General features: G+C 31.0%; 4 protein-coding genes across 8 annotated transcripts; 2 read left to right on the forward strand and 2 right to left on the reverse strand.

Annotated features, from left to right (window-relative positions):
- Positions 1–27: 27 nt before the first annotated feature.
- On the reverse strand, positions 28–4442 carry LOC112680536 (pre-mRNA-processing factor 39-like). Of its 2 annotated transcripts, none has more exons than XM_025550648.1 (2): positions 3483–4442; positions 28–2624 (listed from the first exon to the last, which is right to left on the reverse strand). In XM_025550648.1, the coding sequence occupies exon 2, from the start codon at positions 2611–2613 to the stop codon at positions 109–111; it is 2505 nt and encodes an 834-aa protein (XP_025406433.1). In that variant the 5' UTR covers positions 2614–2624; positions 3483–4442; the 3' UTR covers positions 28–108. The 2 variants fall into 2 exon arrangements, with proteins under 2 accessions (XP_025406433.1, XP_025406434.1); XM_025550649.1 differs by lacking the exon at positions 3483–4442 and adding an exon at positions 3367–3469.
- A 1264-nt stretch (positions 4443–5706) lies between these two features.
- On the forward strand, positions 5707–9023 carry LOC112680567. Of its 2 annotated transcripts, XM_025550702.1 has the most exons (4): positions 5707–6597; positions 6712–7369; positions 8214–8696; positions 8759–8848. In XM_025550702.1, the coding sequence occupies exons 2-4, from the start codon at positions 7342–7344 to the stop codon at positions 8761–8763; spliced, it is 516 nt and encodes a 171-aa protein (XP_025406487.1). In that variant the 5' UTR covers positions 5707–6597; positions 6712–7341; the 3' UTR covers positions 8764–8848. The 2 variants fall into 2 exon arrangements, with proteins under 2 accessions (XP_025406487.1, XP_025406486.1); XM_025550701.1 differs by having other exon boundaries at positions 5711–6597; positions 8214–9023.
- LOC112680568 lies at positions 7606–9658 on the reverse strand. 3 transcript variants are annotated; one of them, XM_025550704.1, is made up of 3 exons: positions 9209–9658; positions 7940–8168; positions 7670–7827 (listed from the first exon to the last, which is right to left on the reverse strand). In XM_025550704.1, exons 1-3 carry the CDS (start codon positions 9322–9324, stop codon positions 7765–7767), a joined length of 408 nt encoding a protein of 135 aa, XP_025406489.1. In that variant the 5' UTR covers positions 9325–9658; the 3' UTR covers positions 7670–7764. The 3 variants fall into 3 exon arrangements, with proteins under 3 accessions (XP_025406488.1, XP_025406489.1, XP_025406491.1); XM_025550706.1 differs by having other exon boundaries at positions 7734–7866; positions 9209–9657; XM_025550703.1 differs by having other exon boundaries at positions 7606–8168.
- Positions 9659–10897: 1239 nt separating this feature from the next.
- LOC112680500 (zinc finger BED domain-containing protein 1-like) lies at positions 10898–12079 on the forward strand. The gene is made up of 3 exons (XM_025550603.1): positions 10898–11108; positions 11386–11580; positions 11662–12079. The coding sequence occupies exons 1-3, from the start codon at positions 10898–10900 to the stop codon at positions 11994–11996; spliced, it is 741 nt and encodes a 246-aa protein (XP_025406388.1). The 3' UTR covers positions 11997–12079.
- The last annotated feature ends 1439 nt before the right edge of the window (positions 12080–13518 follow it).

Here is a 13518-nt window from a genome sequence, read left to right on the forward strand (position 1 = left end):
TTCATATTGTTGATGTTTTTTATTTATACATTTATTTATATCTTAGTAATTTTTTACAATAAACAATTATTGTCTAAACTTATCGTACTTAAATATTTATTGTGTGCATTAATATCCTCCACTTCCACCGTTGCTGCTGTAATTGTATGATCCCCATGTTTGATTATAATTTGCTTGTGGATAGCTCCAATTTTGATACTGGTATGAATAATCTTGTCCAGTAGGGGCATACTGTTGATAGGTTGCCTGATTGTACCCAGTATACTGTTGAGGATAATATCCAGCTGTATTATAGGGCTGATAGTTGGTAGGAGCAACCTGTGAACTTGAGGGTACTGCCATATCTTGGGTCTGTTTTGCTTTTATTTCTTTTTCAATCTTAGATTTCTCTTCATCAGCTGCAGCTAATGCTTTTTTCTTCTCCCTAGCGAGCAACTCTGTATAACATTTAAACTCATTAGTCGCTTTACGTAAAGATGTATAATCACAAGTGTAATCCTCAATAAACTCCAATTTGCGTTGAGAAAACAATATTTTCTGCTCTAAATTGACACTACTCATTGATAATATATCATCAAAAATTTGAATAACTGATTTTTCATTTAATGGTTTTACACTCATTTTCAGCTCAATGAGTTGCAGCAATAATCTGGCATTGTCTTGCATATTGTCCTTATCTTTATTAATGATTTCAGTAATGACTTCAATGGCCTTTTCGATTTTATTTGCACATTTCCAAAGGAAACGAGCATATTTTATGGCAATATTAGAGGTAAGAAACTTTGTGTGTGAAGTGTTTATATAATATTCATACAACTCGCATACCTTTTCAAATAAGTCTCGTCTTTTCTCCAAATTAATACGCCTGTAAATTATTTGCAACATGTGTGGAACAGCTTCATCCAAATTCTTCAAAATATCTGCAGCTTTATCTACATTACCTTTACTTTCTTCAAAAGTAGACCATTTTAAGTGCAATTCAGGTGATTTGCGGTGATGCACCAAACAAGCTCGTGTAAACAAATCATTAATTAAATCACTTGCATCAAAATCTAATGATTCTAAATAATCCAAATAGCTCAACCAAAATTCTTCATATAATGCACATGGTATTAAGCATCTTTCATAAAGAACAACAATACGTTGATGGTCTCCGGCTTCTTTTTCTAATGCAATATAATCTTTCCAATTTTCAATCTGACATTTTTCTAACGGTTTAACATGGAAATACGGTCTCTTAATGCCTTCTTCAAATGCTTGACGCTTTAAGATTTCTTTACTGGTTTCCTTATGAATTTTATATTTCATTTCAACTATAGTTTCTTTTAATAATGACAATTCCTTCTCTGATACATCAGATAAAAATGTATTTTCTTCTTCTCCAGGTGGTGCAGAATCATCTGTCAATAATTCATCACTACCACTCATCCTGAGTCCTTCTGCTACTTTTTGTCGTAATTCAAGATACTCCTTAACACTTAAAAACTTATCAGGTGCATTCTTGTTCACAAATTCTTTAAAATTGTCGAAATGTTGCAAATAACCTAATGTCTGAGTAGCAAGAAGACGATTATATATATTAAAAGCATTGAGTAATTTATTCTGGTCAATTTCCCACTTTATATAATGATCCCATAATCGATCAGAACGATATTCAAGTCCACATGTTTCCAAACCTTTTTCAAACTTGTCACGAATGAGATCTATATCATCAGCATGCTGTGATTTAAGATAAGTCATATAATGAATCCATAGGTCAACACTTAGGGGTATAGCTTTTAAGCCACGTTGAAAGACTATTTCACATTCATCTTTATTATTATTTCTTTTTTCAAAATCTGCAAATTTTCTCCAATAACCATAGCAATAAGGATACAGTTCTAAGAATTTATTATATGCTTCTCTTGCATTTTGAACATTGTTTTCTTGGTCAACATATTGTAACAAGTAAGTCCATCCAGCAAAATCTGAAGGGTCATCTTTTACAGCTTGCCAAAATTTATCAAATTCTGTAAGTGGTTTTACTTCTTCAGTTTTAAGTTTTTTCTCTGGCTGTAATTCATTTTCATCTTCCTTTGTTTGTTCATCGAGCACCTTACTACATCTTTTTGTTTTACCAGTACCATTTTCACTGGGCAACTCATCATCAGATACTGATTCCGTTTGATCAGCTAAAGTGGTAGGTGGCAATTCATCTTCTGATACAGCTTCAGTGTCAACAGGCATAGTATTAACAGCCATTTCATCATCTTCTGATATCACTTCTGTTTCAGGTTCTTTGGATTCTTCTTTTGGTGTTACAATTAATAGTTCTTCTTGGATATCGTGCTCAGAAAAAACTTTTTTCACTTCATCACATGTTTCTTTATCCCCAGTATCATCAGTAATATCAATAATTTCAGTTTTTGGTATGATAATCTGACAATCCTCTAAATCTTTATTTTCTTCAGACTTTTGTAATTTATTACTAGTAATTTTTATTGACATTGTCGGAGGATTACTTATTATAACTTTAGGTGGTTCGGTATCATCTAATTCTGGAACAGAATCAATTAATTTACTGTTTTCTTTTAACTTATCACTTTTTGACACAGTTTCGTCTTGATCAGCCATGATTCAAAAACCTGAAAAATCATCAATATTTTTTAGTTAACTTAGTATTATTTGATTTTGATTTTTGTTTTTGATTTCAATACATTGGAACAGGGCTAGAGTGGGAAAATAAGATAACAAAAGTTTTCTGGTGAGTTGCTTGTTTGAATTAGGTTGCTCTTACTCGTTGGAAAGTTTTTGTTTTTTAGGCATATCGGTTAAAATTCATTGTGCCAACAGACATAGTTGCATTTTCTAATGCACTTGCATTAGAAACTGTTTAAAATTAAATAAACGGTTTCTTCATTTTTAATAATAATATTAAGTATTCAAATTCTTAAAATAATATACAATATTTTTATATGAAAATATAGGTTTTTTAGGGTTGTTTACATATCTTTGATAAATCTAAGTGGGCCATTTAATTTTATTTTCCTGGAAGAAATTTCTGACCCAGTCTGGCCCTGCATTAGAAAATATAAAATAACTTAATACTTAAATTAAAACTGTGTGTAGATCATACATATTTATTAATAGAGAGAAAAAATACTCGGTTGGTTTTAAAAAAACATAATAAGTGTACATAAATATTGAAATAAATAGATACAATTAACTACTTAATCAACATTAATAACATTTCCTAATAATAAAACACATCAATAAAAATGTAAACGACTTTGAAAAAAAATTTAACCTACTAGTATATTAGTACATAGTAGTTACAATAGTAACTAAGGAAAATGACAATAAAATAGAAGTATCATTTATATTTACATTTAGATCTGTATTGCTTTTCCAAATTGTTCACTACCTATGACTATTTCTAAGAAAAGTTATGTTCATAAACTTGGACTTTCTAATAAATTATTCTGTACAATGGATATAATTACCTTAACTTTTGATTGGGATTAAATAAAAAAAAACCAGTTTAAAACATTCTCATTCAGTTGGACAATGTCGAAAAACTACTGTAAATTATCATTGTTGTTCGCGTCAATAATGTTATTTGTTCATGTTAACATTTTCGTGCGATGCGTAGCGGTGCGTTGCGTATCCGCAGCCATCGTCGGCGTGATGAGGGTAGTTGTTCTCCCTGATAAGAATTATGGCTGATAAAAAGCATTTTTGAATAGAATTCGGCGGCGGCGGCGTGTAAAACGGCGGTGATAAGCCTCCGTGTGCGACCGGCCGAGTACTTAATAGCGCGTAAATGTATTCGTTATTCCAGGTTTCGAAAAATTGTTTTGTAAAAGTTAAGTCATGCTCTCTGTACCACAAAGTTTATTAATTTCCCGTGTATTTCAGTTTTGTGTGGTGGCACTGAGACAGTTATCTTCATATTGTGGTGTCCGGCCTTCGTGGTGAATGTCGTCGGCATTGTCGCTCTCTCGTTTTTGTGTCTTCGTGGTGTGCACGTCAAATTTTCATCGTCTCAACGTTTTTTCGTCCTGTTTCACAAGTTTGTCAAAACCACGTTTTCTTGTGAATTCTGTAGATAACTGCCCGGTAAATATCGTTCGTGACAATAGTCACTATTGTTCTAATTTGTGTTCCTTAGTTCTAGGTGGTCAGTTTGTACCGGCAGTTTTGTGATTCGTGGTTTTGCATTTGTCGTTGTGCTGTGAATATCGAAGCGTGAATTTTTCGTCTTTAACTGTAGTTGTGCGGCGCACGTACGCGTATTATTGTGTTTTTCTTTTGTATTATCTTTTTATCATTTACATTCCCCGGTGCTGTAGCGTAGGGATTAAACCCACCGTCCACTGCAGTTAAATATTGTTAGTATTGTCGACCATTTATGTTTCATTTGTGTTCAAAGACCGACGGGCTCAGCCATCTAAAGCAAATTTATTATTTATTAGTGTGTGCCGTGTGGGCCACACATTATTATTATATATTTATTGTTGTGTCGCTGTAGGGCCAACGCTTGTATTATTATATTTATTATTTATTGGTGTGTGCCGTGTGGGCCACACTTTGTTATTTATATATTCGGTTGTTCCGCCGTACGGCCAAATTGTACTTCTCTTTTTTATTATAATTGTGAAATAATCTGTTTCTTTATAATTATCAATTTTATTATTGAGTAATGGCGTAAGAGACAGCCCACTACAATTGTAAGCACTCGAAGTGTCGACAATTGTGATCCGATACGATACAAGAAATCAGTTCGGTCTGCGGACTCTAGAATTCTAATTTAAGAAATTATATATATATAGATCTATAGAATTATATTTTCTAACTTGAAACGACAGCAACACTAATCTGTAGAAGTAAACGGGTGCGCAAGTGGCCTGGAAACGACGATGGCCACCCAGTAACGGATACACTCATAGCTTATAATAAAAATATTATATTATAATAATATTATAATAAGAACACTGTTTGAGTCAAGCCTTGTAAGCTAAGTCGTTCATTCGTTGAACAAAACCTAAGACAAAAATAATTAACAAAATGACTAACGATGAACAAGAGAATCACGAAATCGAACGGAATGGGCTAATTCTGTTATCAATCGGTAAATTAAACTGTATTCACGGGCATATTATCAAGCTGTTCTACGACTGTTGTTGTTACCGCATTGTTACCACCGTCACGGAACCGCTGAAGACACTATCATAATGAGGTCTATGGTTATAACTATGGATAAACCGAAGATTCGGTAGTTATCCGGCCTAGTTAGTTAGGTTAGGTTAACCTAACCTGTTCGACCAATATTTTGAGATCAATTTATATTCACCTATTCGGCGTATTTTATTAATATTCAGTCAAGAATACAATTTTACTCTACAGTATTTTCTATTCGTCAAATTTAACCGTTACAGTGCCTTCGGTCTTTTTGACCGTCAATTTGTAATATTCTAATTAATGTATAAATATTTGGAACAACTTATATTTTCCTTGACTTCAATACCTTTGCTCCTACTTTTAAAGAGTACCTAGTTTGTTTATATTTTGTTCTAATTTTATGTGTACACGGAATAACACTGTTTATTATAAAATACGTAAGTACATATTTTTGTTCGCCTTTAATCTTTATAGCTTATACTTAATTTGATATATTTAGTGTATAACATAACCAATTAGTTAGGTACAAACAGCTTTTTTATTTTTATTTTAGAAAACGAATATATACAATCTGTATAGACAATACAATAAGTAATAATAATAACAAAAATGTACAGGGCTTGACGGCTTGAATGAAGGGGGGCGTCCAGTAACGCTACTTCAACTAGGTACAAACAGCTATGGTAGAAAAGTGGATCGCAGGTCGAAAAGGGTTGAAGACCACTGGTATAGACGATATACTTTAAAATTATATTATGTAATTTTAAAATATAGCACGGGTCAGATAAAAAAGACTCGCGGACCGCCAGTTGCCCACCCCGGGTCTACATGAACTAACGCGCATTGTATGTTCGGCGTGCTCGCCTTAAGGTCAACAGGTTCAACGGTTATAGTAAAAACGGGAAGTATAACAAATATTTGTAAGAAGATTTTTGTGGTTGGGAAAAATTATTTGATATTTAATTCATTATTACAGTATAAACCATAGTGATGCTTACTATGTGTTATATGACTGTTTCAGTTCCCTAACCGATCGGTGTACCGGTATTTCGATATATCGGTCTTTTCAAATTATTTTGGTAAACGGTATACCGTGTAAAATGTATCAACGAGAAAACTTTTCTATTTATAAAATTACCTCCGTTTTTAGTATTGGGAATTCCGGTCCTAATCGGTTATTTACTATACAGCCCAGACCGCCAGGGTATAGGACTTTGTACAATTAACAAGAAACCCGATTTATTGTCATAATTTTGTCATCATGTTTAAACTATAGTAACTTTTGAGTTATTCTTGACCAAATTATGAATACCGATTATCGACGGTCGTAGTGGTTCTAGTTATTTGACAATTAAAAACAGTTCAACACCATCAGTCATCAAACATTCTAAATATCAAGTCATCATAAACGTATATAAATTGAAAACATAATACTCGGTATGTATATCTTATATTATTATGTTACTAATAATCTCAAATGAGTTAAAATTATAATAAATTTAAATTATTTACACCAAAAGCGGAGTTAATATTTACCTAATTATATTTCAGAAATGGCAAAACAACGTTCCAAAATTTGGATATACTTTTCTAAAAATAGTAAAGATAAAGGTTTATGCAATAAGGGCGCCTTCACACGTAACCACTCGGCAGCGCTTCTTAGCAGCGCTGCTGTTGGAAAAACATAAGTTTTTTATAGATGGTTTCACACACGACCACGGCCACTAATTTGAAGCGCCACGGACGGTATCAGTGGCTGGCTTCGCCGCAGAACGCGGAGTCTAAAAGTCGCGCTTCTCGAGACAGAACGTATTTTTAGATTGGGGGTTTCACACGTGACTAAAATCGCTCGACTATTTTTGCAGCCCGTTGGTAGCGCGTCAGTAGCGCATTAGTAGCGCGATTAATTCGTGTTTGATCAAACGATTTCAATTATTATCATTTTAATTTCAGTCTTTATTTGTCAGACTAAGTGCTGTGTCCTGTCAATGTTATTATCTCTTTTTATATTTTGAAACAATGACATTTGATTGTGCAAACATTAATATTGAAGATTTCATCAGTGAAATAGAAAACTGATCCGCAATTTGGGACCTAAAGCATGACGACTACAGCAATAAAAATGTAAAACGCAATGCGTGGGAAGCAGTAATAAGTAAATTTGTTCCCAATTTCAATGATATGTCTGAGGCTGAGAAAAAAGTAATTGGTAAGTAGAACATCGTTTATTATCATATTGAAACAAATTACACATATACATAGGCGTGCGCAGAACTTTAGTACAGTTGAGGCACATTTTTTCTTTTAGGTACCCGGCTAATATAATAGTTGTTTATAGCAATACCACAGTTACAGAAAAAAATTACATTTTATTGAAAAATACTTAATTATAATATCATAAATTTAAAAAAATAATAATAATGATAATAGAAATACAGAAACTAGTGAATAAAATAAAATAAATTTATATTTTTTTCATTTGCCACGATACTTGTCCCTCTTTCATAAAAAAATCAATAAGTTCTGTTCGAACGCATTTGGTTGCATTTCCTGGTTGAGAATTGTCCACAGGTTTGGGTGGTGGTAATTTAATTTTGTTAGTTTTTAACAATTTATATAGCGTTGAGTTTTTAAAAGTTGTTGAATCACTTGATTTTCCTGGTGCTCCTACGTCAATGTATAAAAATTTGTAATTTGAATCACACGCTGCCAGTAAGAGAATGGAAAAAAAATGTTTATAATTGAAGTTCATTGATGCACTGCCCTTTGGCTTAATTACTTGAATATGTTTCCCATCGATGGCTCCAATAACGTGTGGAAAATTAGCTCGTTCTTCAAATTCTGTAGCAACTTTTGCTAGTAGTTCTTCCGTGATTGTAGGGAAACAACTTTTTTTAAATGTGGCCCAGAGAGATTCGCACACTTCTCGAACAATGTTAGATATTGTTGATAATCTAATGCGATAATCGATGTGAAGATCGCTCATCGTGTATCCAGACCCGAGATATCTAAAAACAAATAATATTTAAACTAATGATTTTTTCATGTCACAGGTAATTCATATCAACGAAAATGGAAAAGTCTACGCGATTCATATACACGAGAATTGGCAAAGCAAAAGAATGATATGAAATCAGGTTCTACAACAAAATTTCGAAAAAAATACATATTTTTTGATCAACTCAGATTTTTAGATACTACCACAAAACCTACAGATGATAGTATAGAGTTGAGCGATCATGAAAGAAATTTAGAAGAAATTGAAGCAGTACCTGAAGAAAATATTAATAAAATGCCTTATAAAGGAAAGCCTAAGAAACGGCATTCTGACGAAGACCTCTTGGAAGTTCTAAAAAAAAAATATTATCAACAAGAGACAAAAAAAAGTTTGGATTCTGAAAACGAAGACCGATTATTTTTATTATCCCTATGTAAAGACTTACAATCTATACCAGATCATATGAAACTAAATGTAAAGACACAAATGATGAATTTAATAGCGTCTGCCAAACAAACAACTTGTGCTACTTTTTCAGGTCAGCTCTATCCTTTAACCACTATAAATCAATACTCACATCCGAATCCGATATGTCCACAGTTTAATATAAACTCTTATTCAAGCCAACCTGTACAACCTGCCATACGGACCAACGTAAATCGGCCCCTAAATACGCAATCTGAATTTGGAATCGAAATACCTGTATACAAGAACCAAACGCGAGCGCAGCATCAAGACCAGTTATGGTCTTCAACTTATAGCCCCGAAGATGCATCCTCTGTTCAAAGCGATTTATCTAATGATGTATTTAGCAATTAAAAGTAACTCTCAAAAAGTATGTCAACAATTGTTTTTTAGTTTATAAGAATTAAAAAAGGTATTTAATTTAATTAAATTTTTTTATTACAGTTTTTTATTTAATATAATATCTTGTTTAGATATATTAATATTTATTTTGAAAAGATATTTCATTTATTTTCAAAAAAATGTTAAGTATATTTCTTATAATAAAGCATAACACTTTAAATATTGTAAATTTATTATTCTTACCTCAGAGTTAAAGCTAGTTTTTCATTCGGAGGAATGGACTTCCTCATGACAGTATCTTGTTTCCTTATATTATTTTTGATACCAGATAAAAGTTTTTTGAATGTATTCTTCGACATACGAAAATATGAGAAGAATTTTTCATCATCTCCTTCCAAGTCATCAAACAGTGTATAAAATAATCCTTTGTTCGGTCTTTCTAGAAGCAATGGCTTCACCCAGAATCTTCTCGGTGTATTTTTACGTTTCTTTTTTTTTAATTAATAGCATCGCCAACAATAGTTTAGTTTCCAGGTCAATTTTGAGAATGATGTAGTGCTCTCGTGTTCACAAATATTGTCTACCGATACATTTTCGCAGCACCACTAACGCGCTTTTTAAAACAATAGCAGCGTCACTGACGCGCTTTTAAAAACAATAGCAACGTCACTGACGTGCTTCTAAAAATATTCGCAGCGCCACTGACACGCTTCTAAAAATATTCGCAGCGCTACTGACGCGCTGCTAAGAAGCGCTGCCGAGTGGCTACGTGTGAAGGCGCCCTAAGTGTTAAAAATCATTTGAAGCTAAAGGTGGGAATACGAGCAACTTAATATCACATCTGAGGTCTCACCACCCTAACATTCATTTGGAGTTTAAAAACCTAGTCTTTTGTATCACGGTATGGATACTTATACAATTACATACATTTAATATTTATGATTATCTTTTATTTTTTAGACTTAAGTTTCATTAAATTTAATAAATATTATATATTTTACTATATATTTTTTGATTTATTAATGATAATGTTGATGAAAATGATGAAAACGAAGTAAATATTGAACAAACTGATGAAAGTCTAGATGTTTATCAATCTTTACCATCAACATCAACAGTAGATAGTATACCTTTTTCTCCAATTCAATATTATTTATTATAATTTCAATATTAGTTTTTGGGGATGAAAAAAATTATAATTATTATAATTTATTAAATATTATACTACCTAAATAATAATATATTATGTGTAAATTCATAGTTGTAAAAGGAATGTATGTTTACTCTCAGGCATGACCATCTTCAGGAATTCAAAAGGTATACAGTTTTAAACATTTAATTATTTTATTATTATTTTTTCTTAACTGAACTATATCTTTATACGATTGTACCTATATTAAAATATTTATCATTGTATAGAAAATGTTAATGTTTATTTTATTACTAATAACAAGGTCAATAATTTTAATAGTTAAGTAGGATTACAACTTTTTTATTCATACATCTATTTACAAAATAAATATTGTATAGAAATTAATTTAAACATAATTTTGTTTTATTTATATTTTTTAGAAGTGTGAATCTTAAACAATTTAAAATTACTAATGTATTTAAGAAATCGGATAAAAAACGAGTGAACGGTACACCAATGCATAGCATATTGGATAGCTACTGACATGCAACCATATTGCTCAGTATCAAAAAAAAGGTTTTAAGCATCTGATGTCAGTAATATGTCCAGGATATGAAGTACCTAGTCGTCAAGTATTTACAGAAAATAAAATACCTGCTTTATATTATGAAGTAAAATGTAAAATAATGCAACAATAAAGTTCAGTTCAATTTTTAGCTTTAAAATTTGATTGTTGGATTTCGAACGCACAACATCCATATATAGGAATAACGGTGCACGATATCGATAATGACTGTATGATGCAAACAAATTGTTTAATATGCACCAGCTTAGATGTAGACCATACATCTTTTAATTTACGCGATATTATTGAATCAACACTAGTTGATTGGGGTATTCAAATATCAAATATTTCTGGTGCAACCACAGACAATGAAACAAATGTGATTAAAGCTGTTGAACTATTTGGAATCAATGATATTAGTTGTTTTGGTCATACGCTTAACAATGGTCTTACGTCTTCGATGTCATTAAGCCCTGTTCAAACACTATTATCTAAAATTTCTAAACTGAGATTTAAGTTTCATTACAGATTTAAACTGCGCAGATTACTTAAAGAAGCACAAAAAAACATTGCCTGCCTCAAATTGTTATGCCTATATCTTGTGTGACAAGATGGCAGACAAGCTTGCCAGCACTTCAGTTCATAAGAGATCAACAAAAAGCTCTCTTTGATGTTTTATATAAATTGAAATCTAATAGTATAAAATACCTCCCAAATTGTAACCATTTTTTAAACGATACGATAGTAATCAAACCAGACCAGTTTTACAAAAAATAAGTTTTCTGGATCCAAGATACAGAAGTCCTTACATCGAATTGGCACAAAAGGATTTTATCATATGCTTAATAAAACAAAAAATGGATGACATTGGACACCAAATGGAAATTGATGATCATGACAAAAACACAAATATTGGAGATTGGTTTAATAATAATTATTGAAATAATAAACAAAATAATATGTAAAACTAATTTGGGCTAAATGTTCACAATATTATATGATTGGCTGCATTTTTGGGAAATCTTTCAAACATACCTGTTGAAACAAATTCCATACAAGATTTAAACCAAATAGAACTTGATAAGTATTTATCATTGCCAAGTGTTGGTTTGAATTGTAATTCTTTACAATGGTGGAAAATATTCCATTCAGAATTTCCAACATTGGCAAAATTAGCTATGAAGTACTTGTGTATACAAGGCACAAGTGTACCAAGTGAACAGATTTTTAGTTGTGCTGGTAATGTCATTACTGATCACCAATCCTCATTGTCTCCAGAACATGCTGAAGAGTTAATTTTTTTGTCTATGAATGCGAAGTATGTTTCTAAGTGACTTACTGTGACATATAGTTCACCTACACAAATAACTGCTGTTACATTGTTTTTTTTTATTGTTATTCTTTCGCAAGACGCAACATTGTTACCTATATTATTTCTTTTTCTTTTTTTGTCTAATTCCTAAATGAATCTATCAGTAATTAAAATTGTAATGACTATAATAAATATTTCTAAGTTTTCTTACTAACATGATATGCTTGCAGGTTGGATGATTTACAGTGAACTTTTTATTTTCTGCAAGTTATTATTTTTTGAAGTATTGTCAATCTGGATGACTTGAAATAGTTTCATTTTTTATTTATCATAAAAATATATTATTTTTTCAAGATTTAGTAATAAGTGAACCATTCTTGGATTAAAATATTTACTGCATTCATCTTATTTTGCAGTCAAAAATTAAAATTAATTTTGAATTGTTATCTTTAGTAATTTAGTGTAATATTAAGTAAATTTAAAATAAGTTATTGAAAAATTTTTGCTATAACACATTCGATTAGCAAAAAATAATAATTTGGACAAGTAGGTATATCATCAAAACGACTATTGTACATATCATTTAGTTAAGTTACTTTGCTTCAAATTAATTACTTTTAAAGTTTTAACCTATACTGTAGCAGTAGAAAGATAAAAAATACCTATTCATGTAATTGTGTTGTTTTATAGGTACCTATATATGTCGATATCCCATAGGTAGGGATAGTTTAAAAAAAAATCCATTTGTTTCATTAGTAATAACCTACTTATGATTTTTCAAAATATTGAAGCAAAGTACAATAATTTACATAAAGTAACTTTATTTGAAGTAAACAAAAATAATTATAAGTGCAAGTTTTAGTGCTTGCTGTTTTCCAGTATCAATGGAAATAATATAGATTATAATATTATGTATAGTATACCTAATATAAAGACATAAAGTATAATATACTGTGAAACAATATTAACGTAATAAAATATCGATACTAGTTAGATTTTATTTATTATTTCGGTATACCGTACCATATCAGTGTTTAGGTATACTGGAACTTTTCGGTTTTTTGGTATACCGAAATAATTCAATTTTTCGGTATACCGTTTGAAACCAGTATTGAAATCAATATTGTAATTCCGAAAATTATTTTCAATACTGTCAGCCCTAGCTTATACAATCACATAACGGAAATACAAATAGCCAGATATGAAAATACTACACTCGGATAGTCGGATATTCCTAATAAGTACATAGATACTAATTAGTTATTAATAATAACTAGTAACTAACTGTAATTATTTTATTACAAATGAAATATTTTCAAATTGTAATAGTTCTTACTATACCTAGCCTATAGATACGCTTCATACAATGTACATATTAATATATTATTATAACTTTTTAAATTATTTTTGTTCGTGTTTATATGACAAATATATTAAAACAAATATACCTAATAAGTCAATAATAACACTTAATTCTATAAAATAAAAAGCCGCCCTAGGCATAAGCTTTTTAGCCTGCCTCCTCATCCGCCACTGGGATTAGT

Source organism: Sipha flava, unplaced genomic scaffold, assembly GCF_003268045.1.
Source record: "Sipha flava isolate LNK unplaced genomic scaffold, YSA_version1 177_pilon_pilon, whole genome shotgun sequence".
NCBI classification, from domain to species: Eukaryota; Metazoa; Arthropoda; class Insecta; order Hemiptera; family Aphididae; genus Sipha; species Sipha flava.

Coding starts and splice junctions, on each gene's coding strand:
- LOC112680536 (XM_025550648.1), bottom strand. CDS start 2,613: ATGGCTGATCAAGACGAAACTGTGTCAAAAAGTGATAAGTTAAAAGAA.
- LOC112680567 (XM_025550701.1), top strand. CDS start 7,342: ATGTCTGAGGCTGAGAAAAAAGTAATTG. Junction 7,370..8,213: donor GGCTGAGAAAAAAGTAATTG/GTAAGTAGAACA, acceptor TTCATGTCACAG/GTAATTCATATCAACGAAAA.
- LOC112680568 (XM_025550703.1), bottom strand. CDS start 9,324: ATGTCGAAGAATACATTCAAAAAACTTTTATCTGGTATCAAAAATAAT. Junction 8,169..9,208: donor AAACTAGCTTTAACTCTGAG/GTAAGAATAATA, acceptor ATTTGTTTTTAG/ATATCTCGGGTCTGGATACA.
- LOC112680500 (XM_025550603.1), top strand. CDS start 10,898: ATGCAAACAAATTGTTTAATATGCACCAGCTTAGATGTAGACCATACA. Junction 11,109..11,385: donor TGGTCATACGCTTAACAATG/GTCTTACGTCTT, acceptor CCAAATTGTAAC/CATTTTTTAAACGATACGAT. Junction 11,581..11,661: donor CAAAAACACAAATATTGGAG/ATTGGTTTAATA, acceptor ACAATATTATAT/GATTGGCTGCATTTTTGGGA.